Genomic DNA, 15,220 nt, shown 5'->3' on the forward strand with positions numbered 1-15,220 from the left:
TTTCAACTAGATGAATTTTGTTAAAAACCAAACTTTGAATGCTTATAAAAAAAAAATGTGGGTATGGATTTTTATCTGCTATGGTAACAATATATTATGAGCCTTGTATTAAATTCTCAAACTTATTTACCCAACGAATTAAAATTTATTGACATTTATAGAAAAAAAAATTGGAACCTGGAAATATCTGTAAACAGGTCAAGACAAACAAAATAGATATTCTCTTAAATTTTTACCTCCAAATGGAATAACTATATTCACTTTCCCATCTAACAAGATACTGAAGTTGAAAATCTAATCATTTTTACTGCAATAAAATGTGACGAAACACGAAAATAACATCATTGTAAAACCAATACATTCATCGCTCAGCTCAGAAGCTAAAATGGGACTTGAGTAAATTAATTAAATTATAAGAAAAATCAATAGTGTATTTTTGTGAACTAGTAAAAGGTTCCTGAAATAAGACGCACTATTATAAAAATTATTTTAAATAAATTTATCTCAATCACCTATTGTGCTATTGTTTTACTACAACTCAAATGTCAACTCATTTTCAAGGAAATTAAATTGGAGAATATTTTTAAGGAATATACAAATACAATTTACATCATACAGCATAATCTAATGATACTCGCACTTATAAAATAATAAAAACATTATAATGGAAACTGCAATAAAAATAACAACTTGTTTTTACAAAATATTCATCTATCTATTAAAAGTGTCTGGCATTATTATCCATTTAATTCACCAGGCACCAAGAAGGATAATATGATTATTCTTCTATTCATGTTTGATAATACAATTAAAAAACTAAAAATCACAAATCCGGATAATATAAAGAATAGATTTTATAATAAAAAATATACAATTTAAATATTTGAATACAATTGATTAAGCACTTGTATAAAATATAATATTATTAAAACATAACAAAGGTTAAATGGTAAATTCTATATAAAAACAACATCTTTAACGTTGAAACTTATTAATATTATCTGTATACCGATAAGAAAAATAAGTCATAGACTAGTACATTTTACTTTCTTTTTATTCCATTTTGTAGGAACAACTTTAACAGATATATTTCCAACAGTCTTAACTAATCTATCAAAAACACTTTTGGGTTTAGGTGGTTTAGGCGGCAAATTGATTTCTTCACTAGAAAACTTGATCACTTTCTTTTTATCAACAGTTGTAATACTGGTGTTCTGGCAACTGGGATTTGCCTTCACACTAATAAAAGAATAATAATTATTTATTATCAATATTTACATAATTAAATAAGTAATAATTAAATGTCTAACCTGTCGGCCAACGCTAGATTCTTATAAGGTGATACAGTTATCATTAGCTTTTGCCATGGGTCACAAAAAGGATTATATTTATTAAAATATAAGTGAACATAACATTTAAGTTCTTCAGGTAATACACAATCATCAAATACACATGGAATAATTTTAGGTAACCGTTTTTCTATAACAAATAATACTGAGCATTAAGATTAAAACGTAAAAATTATTCCTAACCTTACCAATGGCTAACGACTGTATATAATTCACAATAAATCTATTCCAAGGGCTGTTTGAAAAATCATTTGAAACTATAATGATTAACCAATTACAGCGATCAGATATCAATTTTATTATAGACTGATACTCGAACATAACGCCTGGTCTTAAATCTCGATCTTTTAAGCATAGCTAAAAATATAAAACATAATTAGTAAATCTGTTGAACTTGAAATAGGCTTATTTTGATTTAAAAGTATTATAAATATACTGTTTCATGGGGTATATGTAGAGGAAATTTCATGTTGTACATGTGAAAAATAAATCAGTAATTTTAAAGTGTTTGTAGACAATACATGTGTTTGGAACAAAATCACCCGATTTAAATAATTAATAAACTATAATATTTTGTTAGTTACACCAGAGTAAGAAGTTAACATAATGAATATCATAATAATGAAAAGTAATTATAAAATAAATATAAAATAATTTAGTCCTAAAGCCAGAAGAAAATTGTTGCTACTTAAAATCAATTTAAATTTTAAATTATATAAGAACATTTAAGTTGCCATTGTGCACATTTTTTTTTTTTTTTTTTATTACCTAAATGTTTGTTCTTTTATTTTAACATTGAAACTGATAATAAAGTACCATGTTTAGAAATAAATGTAGGATTTAAAAAAATTTATATCTTCTCACACAATAACCAAGCACACTCAAATATTTTTAACAAAATTTAAATGGGATCATTTTGAGTAATTATAATTTTTTTAGTCAATTTTCAATTTTTCTGAATTGTTTAAAATAAGTAAACCACATTAAATATAGTTTAAAAAAAAAGATGAAGCAGACAATAATAAAACATATAGTTGGTAGATTTTACTATGTAAATCTTGAACTGGACTAATATAAGCTTGTTTTTTTATATTTATCATAAGAAGCCTTAAATATAATATATTTTATCCCCAGACCAAGAAATAAAACAATTTCATACATTGAGTATATGTAACATAACTGAACGTACTGAAGTAATGATTTACATGATAAACAGGGCCAGAAGTAAGTCACTTGTGCCAAAATAAATTACTTTGTACAAGTACAAACAATTTCCTTTGTAATTTTATATTTTTTTTTTATTTTGTTAAAAAAAAAAAATTGGCATTATCATTATTATTATATCAACTAAAATAAAGAAAGTCCCTAAACAATGATCTTCAGTATTATTCTATATTATAGGCATTATTAATTTAAATAGGTAATATGTTTTAATTATTTGATATTAAAATGTATGTTTATTACAATCATTATTTGCTGTAATTTCTACAAAACTAAGTAAGTTAAAATCAATTGAATTATATGTACGGATTCAAAGACAAATGTTTAATAACAGTAAGTTGTTATGAAATAAAATTATGTAGGTCACTTTCATGATTAAATTCAGTCACTTGGTCACTTTTATAAATGGGTTTAACCACTTCCAGCTCTGGATAAGAAAAAATATGCTTTTAAATAAATTATTATTACCTTTAGCTTGTAATCAGTTTCTAATTTTTCTACTACAGCGGCAGCTGATTGTATATCTGCCTTATCATACAGTAAAAATGCATCATATCTTGTAAGAGGAAGACCATTGCTGGATGAATTTATATCATCTAAAAATCATTTAAAACTATCATAATTTTTTTTTACGAGTATTATTTAAATAAAACTCACCTAAAGTAATAATGTTGATGTCAAAATCATTTGGTACTACTGGAGTTGGATATTTTGCTAAAGAACATTGTTCTTTAAAATATTTAATATCAGAAACTAGAAACATAAATACATAATATTAATGTCTACCCAATGAATACAAGGTCTTATATGAGTGTAATATGTGTAAATAATACTCACTAAATAATTCTTCGGTCTCTTCCACGACATCATATCTGTCTATTCGTTCTAGACACCGTGTAAAATGTGCTATAGTAGTTTTTGCTTCACAAAACTTGAATATTTTTCCAATTGGATCAGTTGGATCACATCCTGATGGTATTGTATAGTTCAGAAGTGTGCACAATCCTCTCCAATCCCTATAAATGGTTTAATTTATACAAAACGACTATTAAGCTTAGGTATTTTACTTCTACTAGAATCTTAAAAGTGTCAATGTCAAGCAGGTACCAGCAGAACATTGATATTGAAATAGTACCCTCCTAGATTTCGAATTTCAATATTTATGAATTCCAATATGCGTATAAACTCTGGAAGAGCCCGAAAAAATTGTTGTGATACTAATATACTACAGCGAATCTAGGAAAAAAAAAAGCCCCGTACAAACTAAATACATTATTATTTTTTTTTATGATTTACATAATTATATATAATCATAATATAATCATTACATTTATCTATGTAACATTTTTTTAACATAACTATAACCATAAATATAATATTATAAAATACTAGTTTAATAATTTGTATAATATACATTTATAGTTTTATGTCATAATAATATTTAATTAACTAATACACCAAACATTAATCAATTAATGTTAACAATTGTTTTTCATTAATTATTAAATTATTGTATTAGGTACATTGTTATGCATCTAATTTATACAATTATTTTATTAAAAGGTAACTATAAAAAAAATTACATCAAGCATTTGACATTAAACAATAACTAATTATATTACAGTTAAAAAATCATAAAACAAAAACTATAAATCAAAATATAATATATAATAAATAGTTCAATAATATTCCTTAACATGTATTACCAGTGCTCGAAATGGGGGGGGGGGGGCGGAGCTCCCCTACTATTTTTTTTTTGCGTACCCCTACTATTTTTTGTATGGTCTGTGTTGAATAATTGCGCCCTTAGAACGCAGTTTTTAAATCGTTAGATTGAGTTCCTCTGCTTAATTTTTCTCAATTCGAGCGCTGTGTATAAAATATACAAGTTTAGCTGCAATCTGCATTTTACATTGTCAATAATTGTCATTCGTCATTTGTACATAATTTAAAAAATTTAATCACGGACATTTTCCCCCCCATTTTTTTTTTAAAGTTTACTATTTAATAATATTATTTTATTACTAATATTTTTTTTTTTTTTTTTTATTTAAATAAAATTTATTTACAATCTATATTTAATATAATACAATAAGTAAATTTGAGTAATAGAATTTTTGACATGAGTTCACATGATAAGAGAAAAATATCCATTGATATTACTTTTCAGTTAGTACTAGGTATAACGGAAAAATGAATACATTAAGAGAAATGAAAAAGAAATAAAAGTAAAACTAGGTAATAATCAGAGTTCAAGTTTAAACCGATGTTGGACCTTAGGATAAGAGGTCTCTGGACCATTTTCTTTTTAATCTACGAGTTGTATCGAGTAGCTCGATAGTGGATAGATTGGCGATGAGGGGGTTTGGGTGAAGATGTAGTTTTTTTGTAAAATCGTTTATATAATTTTGAGGCTTGGTCGGAGATGGGTGATATGTTAAGGTCATTATAGAGAGTTAGATTACTTACATACCAGGGGGCATTGGTTATTGTTCTGAGGGATATTGAAATTATTATTTCGGTATTGTCTAATATTTTTATAAACATAATAAATTATAGATGTATATTTTCGATCAACTGAACTACTTGAATCAAATTAAATTGTTAAACATCCAAACTGGTACAGTTTTAACAAAAAAAAAAAAAAATATGTGTTTAGAAATATCAAAAGAATCAGTAATCAAATGATTTTAACAAAATGTATCATTTTTAAGTTGGAATTATTATTATTAGCCATTATTATCAATTATTAATTATACTTTATTTTCTACTTATTTTTCTAAATTTTTTATTATTTTAAGTACTTAGTTCAGTGGATCAAATACATACATTTATAATGCTAATATATTTTATATTTTATTTAAAAAAAAAATAATATTGTATTATTAAATTCAATATTATTATTGGTCAATAATAAACTCAAAAAAAATGGGAGGGAGGGGAAATGTCCGCATCAAAAACATATCGGCGGGAAAATGTCGTCCGACTAGACCAAAAACAGTCCGGTGGGGGGGGGGTTAAATTTCCATTTACCTAAAAAAATTTAAATAACTGTAAAATCCATAAAATGTACAGAATAATAAGAAAATGTTGTGTTTAGTTGATACGGAGCTTTTTTAGTGTATTTTAATATCGAGGGTTTTTTTTCCAAATACCACTACAGCAATCAAATATTATTCAACACAACAACTTATCGCTGTTAGTCAACTTTTTACGGATTTTAAATTTTAATTTCAACCCAGTAAGACGTTTTTATAAAAAAAAATTTAGACATTTTTAAAACCGTGACATACCTACCTGGGTAATTTTTCGGGTGATGGAATGACTTTCGTGGCATTTAACATGCACGACAATCGTTCCCTGGTCGGCAGCCGGAGGACGGATATCAATATATTGGCAAAGTCTTCCGATACGGTCGAACATGAAGCAGGATCCATTACAGCGTGCGAAAAAAATGTTCGTCCTGAGATGTGTAAACAACGAAAGTCCGCCGTCGAGCTGGTGAACAATTATTGTTTCGCATCGATCCACAATAATGATTGATCGGCATACGCATTAATGGAGCAACGACAGTAATTTCACTATTGCGGTGAATTTGACAGATATAAATATTTTAATTAATAATAATCGTATAATACGCCCGATGCCCTGTTTACTTGTTGCGCTCGCGGGCTGCGGCTCGCCAACACATAATCAGAATCGGAGCTTTCTCTTAGCATTCAACAATTATGACGTCACGGCCCGTGGGCATGTGATAACAATTTAAAAAAACGTGCGTCACCGATAATTGGTTGGAAACTTTCCCGCGGTAATTCCATCTTTAAAATATTGAACATCGTTTTCGCAACGAACGCGTCGATCGTTCGTTGCCATGGCAGAACGCTAACGCGATCGGCTGGCGTTTCGGTGTTTGATCGGTGGTTACGAAACACAGGCACAATAATTAAGGACTAGTATAACAATATAATTATTAATAATTATATCGAATATTCGTTCCGTCGCGAGATGCCGAGACGTCTGTCCATCGGATAGGTAGATAGGTATTCTGCACGGTATTGCTTGAAAATACGTTAAACCGCTTCAAATCGCAATCGTCATGTTGTGGGGTTCGAGCCCGTGTCTTGATCTAGCTGCCTACGATGGAGTCGGCGACGGACATTTAAATATACTAATCGTGAGCGCCGGCGACACTCGCCACTTGCTACAAACGTTGGCCAAACGGTACGAACATTCGTACAAAAAGATCAGTATTTATATATACGAACCGATCGTCGACATGTACGCCAGACATATCCAACAAATAGCGTTGGCTCTTGAACCGATCGATCGGATTAGCTTATCGTACAAGGTATTCAATTATTTGCACATCCCTCAAATATTAGGGATTTTTGATAAAAAAAAAAAAAATAAATTATAATAATATTACATTATTATAGGTACACACTTAAATACACGTATATAAAAAGAATTTGTTTTACATAAAATATTATACTATATTAATAGACAGTTAAGAGAAAATTTTAAAATTTGTGTCCTAAAAAGGACTATCTAAAAGCTAATTATTATAAAAATACTGTTTTAAAAATAAAAGTTCTAAAACTAACGGTTTTTAAATGAATAATCCAAGAGTTTAATTCTATTAAGAACATTTTAAAATGAAAATAACAAATAATTCTTTCTTAATTGGCTTTAAAAGAAAAATATAGGATTGTGATCCGGAAAGTCATTGAATAAATGTCTATTAAGTATTAACAATGGATTTAGTATAATATTGTAATATTGATACGCTAAAAATATATAATAATGTTATAATTATTATTTTAAATTAAATACCTATACCTAATAGATATTATGATAAATGATAAATTAATTACTTTTAATTATAAATTGCTTACATCAAAAAATATTTGTAAAATTATTATTCTTATTTTTTTGTGAAAAAATATATTACAATAGGTGCACTAAACTCATAGTACCCAATTAAGTTACTTTTTCAGATTACCATTCTAATAAGAACATAATAAAAACAAAAATATTATACTTTGTATGTTAAATTTATACTCCTATCTTTTTGACTAGCGTACATATTTATAATATTATCATAAAAAGATTCAGTTTCTTTAAGTTTTTGAATCAAGGACTTTTCAATTGACAATATTGCAAGAGAACTCAATTGTGGCTTGGAAATATTGTTTCGCAAATAGGTTTTAATTTTCTTGAAACAAGAAAAATGTCTTTCAACTGACACACTAGTTGATGGTATAGTTAAAATAAGAACAAATAGTTTATACGTTTCTGGTAGAACGTCTCTCAATGAAATATGCTCAAACATTTTAAGCATGTCATTAATGTGGTTTAGATTTTGATATTGTACATCACTATACAAAACCTCCAATTCTACTTTTAACTTTTTTACATCATTAAATATATTTGAGTAAGTTGATTTCAAATCATCAAAAGCATTTTCTGGAAATTGACTGGAATATTGTTTAAATTTAGTCACATCAGCTAGTTGTATAAAAAGTAATTTATTTGTATCTTTAAATCTGATATTTAATTCCATTAGAATATTATCGATAATTTCAAAAAATAATATTTTGAAAATTGATTGATTCTTAGAGTCATTTTTTGTAGCTTTTGGAGGTTTTGTGAGTAAACCTGCTTTATTAAAAAAAATTAAAAATTCAGACTCATTTCTTTTTTTATTTATTAAATCACATGTCAAATGTATTTTTTTTATGCAATATTCAATATCAAACGACTTATTTTGGAGTATATTAAATAAATTGTCGGTAAATGTGAATATATCACTAAATAGCAGTGCTAAAAAAGCAAATTCAAACGATTTTATGGTTTTTAAATGACCGATAGCACCACAAATTGACTCAGATGATGAATTTGGATCTTTGCTAATGAAATCAAAAACATTTATAAACCCAAACCATTCATTAACTAAAATATGTAACATTTTTGACTTTGAGGACCATCTAGATTGAGCAAATTGAGGAATTGGTTTTCCTACAATATTATCAACAACATTTATACGCGGTGCAGAATTATGAAAATATGCAGCCATACCAGTTAGATTAGCAAAAAATATCCGACATTTAGAGTTCACACTACAACCTTGTTGCAATACCAAATTTAATTTATGGGCTAAGCAATGCGTAAATAAAGCATTAGGTGCAACCTTTTTAACCCTAGCCTGTAAGTCAGTTAAATTCCCAGACATAACACATGTCCCATCATAATATTGAGCTACTAACTTGTTTTTTATATCAAATTCATGTAAAACAGAATAAATTAAATTAAATAAACCTCGAGTCATATGATCTTCACTAATATTATGAAAACCTAGGAAACGCTCGACCAATTCGGATTTATCTGTAACATATCTTATAATAATCGAATATTGTGGTTTTTGAGAAATATTTGTAGTGTTATCAATTTGAATAGAATAAAATGTACATTGTTTAATTTCTCTTTTAATGTGATTCAATAAAAATTCAGAAATACATGAAATTAAATCATTTTGTATGGACTTTGATGAACCCGGAAATGTGTTTTTTATACTTTTATAATGATTTTGTATTTCTTGAGAACACCTAATAATATGCATATCAAACAATTCTTTAAAATTATCTTTATTTAGTGAATTACTGCTCTCATCATTTCCATAAAATGATAACTCTTGTTTTCCCATAAATAAAATCAAATCAATTAAGTGCTCCATAAATAAACGATTCAATCTAACATGTTCATTATAATTTTTTTTAAAGAAATTATCCGTCAAATTACCATGTCCATTAATAACATCCACTACAGACAAACAATTATTTTCTAGGTTTTTCAATCCTAGATAATTATAAATATGTTCCCTGGATGACTCGTGTATTTTCATACTCCTAGACAAATTTTTGAAATCACAATACCCTACAGTATTCCATATAGACTTTGTTTGACTTATTAACAAACACGGCCAACAAAACAATTTTTGAACATAGTGACTTCCACACAACCACGAGTGTAGTTGATATAAATTTGCATTAAATGACCTACAGAATACCTTATTATGTTTTTTGTCGGGAGATAAAACTGACAAAATAGGAGTAGGTCTACCTGTTTTAAGTAAATCGTTTTTATTACAAGACTTCCAACTTAGAAATGGCGTTTCCAATAACATAACAATTGGGTCCGTTACTGGATTCATGACGAAAACTTAATTCAAATTTTCAATGTTCTTAAATTACTTAACAAAGTGAATCAATCAATTAAACTTAAAAATGTACGATATGCAAGTAAATAACTAAATAAGAGTAAAAACTGATTAGCAAACAGGCAAATAGCAACACCGAGACCGACACTGACTGGAGATTACCGAACTAATTTTTTTTATTGTTGGATTAACTAACAAAATAATAAAAGAGACAGCACATTGTACATTGAATCAGAATTCAGATTAGTGATTATACTTTTTTAATATTTACATTTTACACTTAAAAAATAAAATTACAGAAAGCCAACGGTTTTTCTTAACAGTTGGTAAGAGACGACGAAAAATGTTGCCTCTGGTTGAATTGCGCATGTGCAATGTGCATTTCACAATATTTTACGATCTACGATCATCATATGGGTATGGCGCTATCAGTCGTCGGTGCCCAGCGGTCACAGGTCGGTTACTCGGCTTCAGTGATAGACAATGATAATTGATAATAGACGTGAGGAAAGTTGGCGATACTCCCACAAAGTTGTAGGCTGTAGCCTATATTGCGGACTGCAGACAGATAAAAATAAGTTTAAGTAGTAGATAATTTATTAATTAATAATATATTATCAGATTATCTATCAAATCTATCGGCACTTTAAACCATATTATTGTAATTTGTATTTTGTAGCTATAGGATCTAACGTCTAAGGCGTTCATTTTTATCATTCATCCCTTCATAGATTATGATCGAATGTTTCTAAGGTACAAACTTAAGTCTAAAATGATGGGTGAGTAGGCCTCATGTCCGGTGTCTTGTACGTCATGTGAGCTGTGACGAATGACGACTTGCCTATATTGATTGCATTATTCATTATTCATTACCCACATATGACATAATTCCTGAATTTCTCATCGGTCTAATTTAATGATGCTTCAAAAATATAATCATAAATTGGGTAAAAATGATTCAGTTCTAGATATCGATGAGCTAAGAAGTATATTAATTTAACATTATTAACTTCGGAAATGTGAGTGAGGTGCTCCACTTACTTCTCTACCAATCACCAAAGCCGCCATTGAATTTACCATTGAAATTGTAGAGAACTTGAAACATTACAATAAATAAATAATGATTATGTTAATATTAAAATAAGGTAGTAAACACGTCTAAAGTGGCCCCCCAAATTGCTGTAGCTTTCCTATGCTATACACTGTGTTTACCCAATTATTGTACTTTTTGTATTTTTTCCCCTCCCATTCCCCCTCACCCCCCCCCCCCCCCCAAAAAAAAAGTAAGCCCTGGATCTGCCACTGCCCGTCTGTCACCAAAGATAACACTGTAATAAACAAATCGGTTGTCTACTAATATGCAGTCTACAATAATTAATTATATTACAGTATGTGGTCTACAAATCAAAATACATAACATATTTTAAATCTATAATTTCTAATAATATACACTATGCAGTAATAAAATGAAATATAATAATTCAACAAATTGTAGATTTTTCTATTTTAAATAATTATTATTCATTAATAATATTTTAAAACAATTTTTCAGGTACGTACTTGGATGGAGCTTTATGGTAATACTCTTGTAAAGCCGAATACAAACAGTTATCTAATCAAAAAATCAGCCCAACTTATAGATATCATTACTGACGAAACAGCTAGACAGCACTGTTTACCCATTGTACAATTAGATGCACTTAAATACAAAGAAAGGGATACTATTGAAACCATATTTAAATATTGGAAAAATAACAATGGTTTCAACATAACAACAATGTGGGATAAGAGGGTACGAAACTATTTGGGCACAAGGTATGATCACCGAAACAATGTGTTTGATTGGGATTTACATATGACTCTTCATTATATCGATGGAGGTAACAGAATCACAAATCGAGAGTACACTTATTGGCGAGATACTGGTGTAGCTTACACATTCTTAGAGACAGATTGTACTGAACCTAATTATACATTTGCTTTAGCCCTATTGAAAGATGGGGACAAAATAACTGCGATGGACTATTTTGGAGACATTATAAATGGTCCTTTTCCATCTTTTGGCTTAGACTGTGAAGACGATGATATGTTAAAGATGGGAAACATGCAACCACTAAAACGTTCAGTGGACCTGACTGAGAGAAATTTAACAAGAATGTTCTATGAAATAGAAAACCAAAAGCCTTACAAGCACAAAGGTAAAACTGACAATCTTGGAGTAATTATAACTGAACTGCCGAATGTGAAAATCCAAAAAGTACAAACTCTATCACCTCAAGTTAAAGTTATGTCTGAACATTACCCTAGTATTAATGTTAGCGATGTGGATATCCACTTTATTCCTCGCACAGCTATGACAGATTATCCTACATTTGATAGATATAAACATTTTTTTGATATAATGTATTGTGGTCATATGTATCTTGAAAAAATGAACTTTCATATAACATCTATGATTAAAGACGGAGGCATAGTTTTAATGGAAACTCGAAAATTTATTGTGAACTATAAACAAAAGCAACACGATGAATTCAAACAGAAATTAATAGATTTAATGAAAAACTGTAAATGTGTGTCGTCAACAGAAAATATTGATGTAATTAAGAATGCTGTAATTAAATTTAATAAACAGCATTGAGTTATAATAATAGTATTTTATTTGTAACAATTAATAAGCTGACATTAATTTCTGAATCTATAATCCATAATATAGTAAGATAAAATACTTTGTTACCAGAATTTTGGTTTATATTTAATTTTCAAAGCTTGAAAAATACTACTGAAAATTATAATACTATCGAGTGTTGTTTTATTGTGTAATAACTTTTGGTTCTTCCTTGTTGGACGTTCCAGAAAGTAGACTTTTGATGCGTGCTATAGCTCTACCAGGATTCAAACCCTAAAATAAACATTTAATAATTAAAAATAAATAATAGATGAATTTAAATATGAATACACAAACCTTTGGGCATGTTTTGGTACAATTCATAATAGTGTGACAGCGAAAAACTGAAAAAGGATCTTTCATTTTATCTAAACGTTCAGCTGTAGCTTTATCTCTGGAGTCAATAATCCAACGATACGCCTTAAATTAAAAAATTTAGTTACTAATTTATGTTGAAGATTAATTTTTTTATATTGAAAAATATTTAGACTAAAATAACATTTATCAACCTTTAAGTTGTGCATAAGTTTGTGTGTTGACAAGAAATTAAAAAAAATTAGCAAAACATTTTTACTTAGATCTTCCTGTAGACAATAAAAACAATATTTGAAATATTTTTATTTTATCAAATTTCTTTGAGAAATACAATAATTATTATTTGAAATATTAGTGTTGAAAATTCACCGAAACTTTTTAATTGAAAATTCTGTGGCTACCTACCTATAGAGGTTGAAAAATTATGCAATACAGTCTTAAGTCTCAAGGAATCTATTGACTTTTATTGAAACGGTCAAGTAATTATTGAGTCTCTAGCTAACAAACAGATAAGCATACATTTTTATGTATTTAGATTAGTTGTAAACCAGAATTAACCCTAATTTTTCTCAGTGTCAATATTTTGAACTTCATTACACCGTGCACAACCCACTTAAAAATTATGAACAGATAAGACTATTGTGTTGAACTGTAATAAATATTTAAATCAGATATGCAATTTATCGTTGAAAATTAAGATTGGTGTGTGGGGAGGTTACAGCCAGGTGTAGCCAGTTCACTTTATTTTTAAAAGTTCATAGGATATATTGATTAATTGGATAAATATCTTGGTTGGGATGTATACAAAGGTTGAGAGCCACTCTATACATTGTATACATCAATATTGTTGTAATGATTGATGCATGTTTTTTGTCAAAGGTTGTAGTGTTTTACTATGCAAATCAAAAATATCTTTTAATTTACTATAAATAATCACGTCAAAGAGTAAATAGTTAACTGCATCACTGATTCGTGGGCTGATACTACAATATGATACGTACATATACAGATAAATAAGTGTAATAATGATAGTCGCAATAACTCACAAATTCATACTCTAGACTCAATTTAAATATAGTTATTATACCTGCATAAGAACTGCCGGTCCAAGATATTTCTCTGAGTTCCACCAGTATGAAGGGCATGATGTGGAACAACATGCGCACAAAATACATTCATACAAACCATCCTAAAATATATAACATATATTAGATTAAAAACATATTTAAATATAGTTGTAATATTAATGGCTTACAAGTTTCTCTCTATCATATGTATGTTGCAAATGTTCTTTATTGTTGGCAGGTATTACATCAGTATGTAACCATGGTTCAATGGAAGCATACTGTTTGTAAAACAATTTCATGTCTGGCACTAAGTCCTTGACAACATACATATGTGGTAATGGATATATTTTCAACGGCTTTGACAAATCAGCATTGACACCACTGGATAACATAATAAATATACATCAATTACACTATGCAACTATAAAATAAATCAATTCAAGCAATTTAAAAATATAAATTACAAACCTAATACAGGCTAATGTATTGACTCCCCCAATGTTCATAGCGCAAGAACCACAAATACCTTCACGGCAAGAACGCCTAAATGTCAATGTTGAATCTTCAGAGTTCTTGATTTTGATCAAAACATCCAAAACCATAGGTCCACAGCTGCAAGTATAAATACGGTTCATTTTATATCATATTGTTTAAATGATGCAGTACTTACGAATTCAGATCAACCTTGTAATCTTGCATTTTCGGCTTCACTTCGGGAGTTTCTGGATTCCATCTATATACTTGAACGGTTTTGATTCTTGGCGCTTTATCTACAACTGCCCCATCACTAGCTGCTAGTGCAGTTGATATATGAATCTGCTTAATTTGCTGCAAATAAATTACTTACAAGGTGAAATTACACCATATTACATCATTGTTAAAAAAAATTAAACTGACCTGTGTAAAGGGTTGTCTTAGCAAACGTATGGCAGACGTTTCCACTATACCTAAGCCAGCCATAATGGTTATTTTAATCGAAATTATAAAATTCAACAAAACTTTTTGTATTCAGAACAGGAAAAAGGAATTGAACTACGTACGATTCTTAGGCTTAGGAGTCGAGTTGGGTATTGTAATTTGTAACTTGGGACGATAGAAATGAAATTTTCTGATTACAAACATATGATTATAATTATTGATAGTTGATGTCATTTAAAATTCAGTGTAGCCATTATATTGATCCTAAATGTCTATGTTATCACTATTTATCTTGCTTTCCAACACGGTTGTAGGTATATCTTAAACCGTGCTTTCCAACCACGATTTTTGTTCTATGATTAAAGATAGTATCTAATATCTAAAGCCGTGTTTTCCAACTTCGGCCAATAGATATTAGGTATTATAAATGGCCCAGTGGTGCCCAACCATATTACTAGGTGTAGCGATC

At 28.7% G+C, this 15,220-nt stretch overlaps 3 protein-coding genes across 5 annotated transcripts; 1 reads left to right on the forward strand and 2 right to left on the reverse strand.

Annotated features, from left to right (window-relative positions):
• Nucleotides 1-640: 640 nt before the first annotated feature.
• LOC100160335 (myeloid differentiation primary response protein MyD88) lies at nucleotides 641-6,650 on the reverse strand. 3 transcript variants are annotated; one of them, XM_001948285.5, is made up of 7 exons: nucleotides 5,868-6,650; nucleotides 3,408-3,586; nucleotides 3,228-3,323; nucleotides 3,039-3,166; nucleotides 1,538-1,706; nucleotides 1,311-1,479; nucleotides 641-1,239 (listed from the first exon to the last, which is right to left on the reverse strand). In XM_001948285.5, exons 1-7 carry the CDS (start codon nucleotides 6,005-6,007, stop codon nucleotides 1,026-1,028), a joined length of 1,095 nt encoding a protein of 364 aa, XP_001948320.2. In that variant the 5' UTR covers nucleotides 6,008-6,650; the 3' UTR covers nucleotides 641-1,025. The 3 variants fall into 3 exon arrangements, with proteins under 3 accessions (XP_001948320.2, XP_008181701.1, XP_016658853.1); XM_008183479.3 differs by having other exon boundaries at nucleotides 5,864-6,307; XM_016803364.2 differs by lacking the exon at nucleotides 5,868-6,650 and adding an exon at nucleotides 3,678-3,814.
• Nucleotides 6,532-12,557, forward strand: LOC100169203 (dynein assembly factor 3, axonemal homolog). The gene is made up of 2 exons (XM_029490008.1): nucleotides 6,532-6,975; nucleotides 11,321-12,557. The coding sequence occupies exons 1-2, from the start codon at nucleotides 6,667-6,669 to the stop codon at nucleotides 12,422-12,424; spliced, it is 1,413 nt and encodes a 470-aa protein (XP_029345868.1). The 5' UTR covers nucleotides 6,532-6,666; the 3' UTR covers nucleotides 12,425-12,557.
• On the reverse strand, nucleotides 12,261-14,934 carry Sdhb (succinate dehydrogenase B). Its single transcript, NM_001162436.1, is given in 7 exon segments — nucleotides 12,261-12,685; nucleotides 12,749-12,871; nucleotides 13,854-13,955; nucleotides 14,022-14,214; nucleotides 14,302-14,445; nucleotides 14,504-14,661; nucleotides 14,731-14,934. Coding segments are annotated over 7 exon segments (873 nt in total). The 5' UTR covers nucleotides 14,794-14,934; the 3' UTR covers nucleotides 12,261-12,595.
• Between the last annotated feature and the right edge of the window lie 286 nt (nucleotides 14,935-15,220).

The sequence above is a fragment of the Acyrthosiphon pisum genome, chromosome A2 (assembly GCF_005508785.2).
Source record: "Acyrthosiphon pisum isolate AL4f chromosome A2, pea_aphid_22Mar2018_4r6ur, whole genome shotgun sequence".
NCBI lineage: Eukaryota > Metazoa > Arthropoda > Insecta > Hemiptera > Aphididae > Acyrthosiphon > Acyrthosiphon pisum.

Coding starts and splice junctions, on each gene's coding strand:
- LOC100160335 (XM_001948285.5), bottom strand. CDS start 6,007: ATGGATCCTGCTTCATGTTCGACCGTATCGGAAGACTTTGCCAATATA. Junction 3,324..3,407: donor AGAGACCGAAGAATTATTTA/GTGAGTATTATT, acceptor TTATGTTTCTAG/TTTCTGATATTAAATATTTT. Junction 1,480..1,537: donor TATACAGTCGTTAGCCATTG/GTAAGGTTAGGA, acceptor TATTTGTTATAG/AAAAACGGTTACCTAAAATT.
- LOC100169203 (XM_029490008.1), top strand. CDS start 6,667: ATGTTGTGGGGTTCGAGCCCGTGTCTTGATCTAGCTGCCTACGATGGA. Junction 6,976..11,320: donor TTTTTGATAAAAAAAAAAAA/AATAAATTATAA, acceptor CATTAATAATAT/TTTAAAACAATTTTTCAGGT.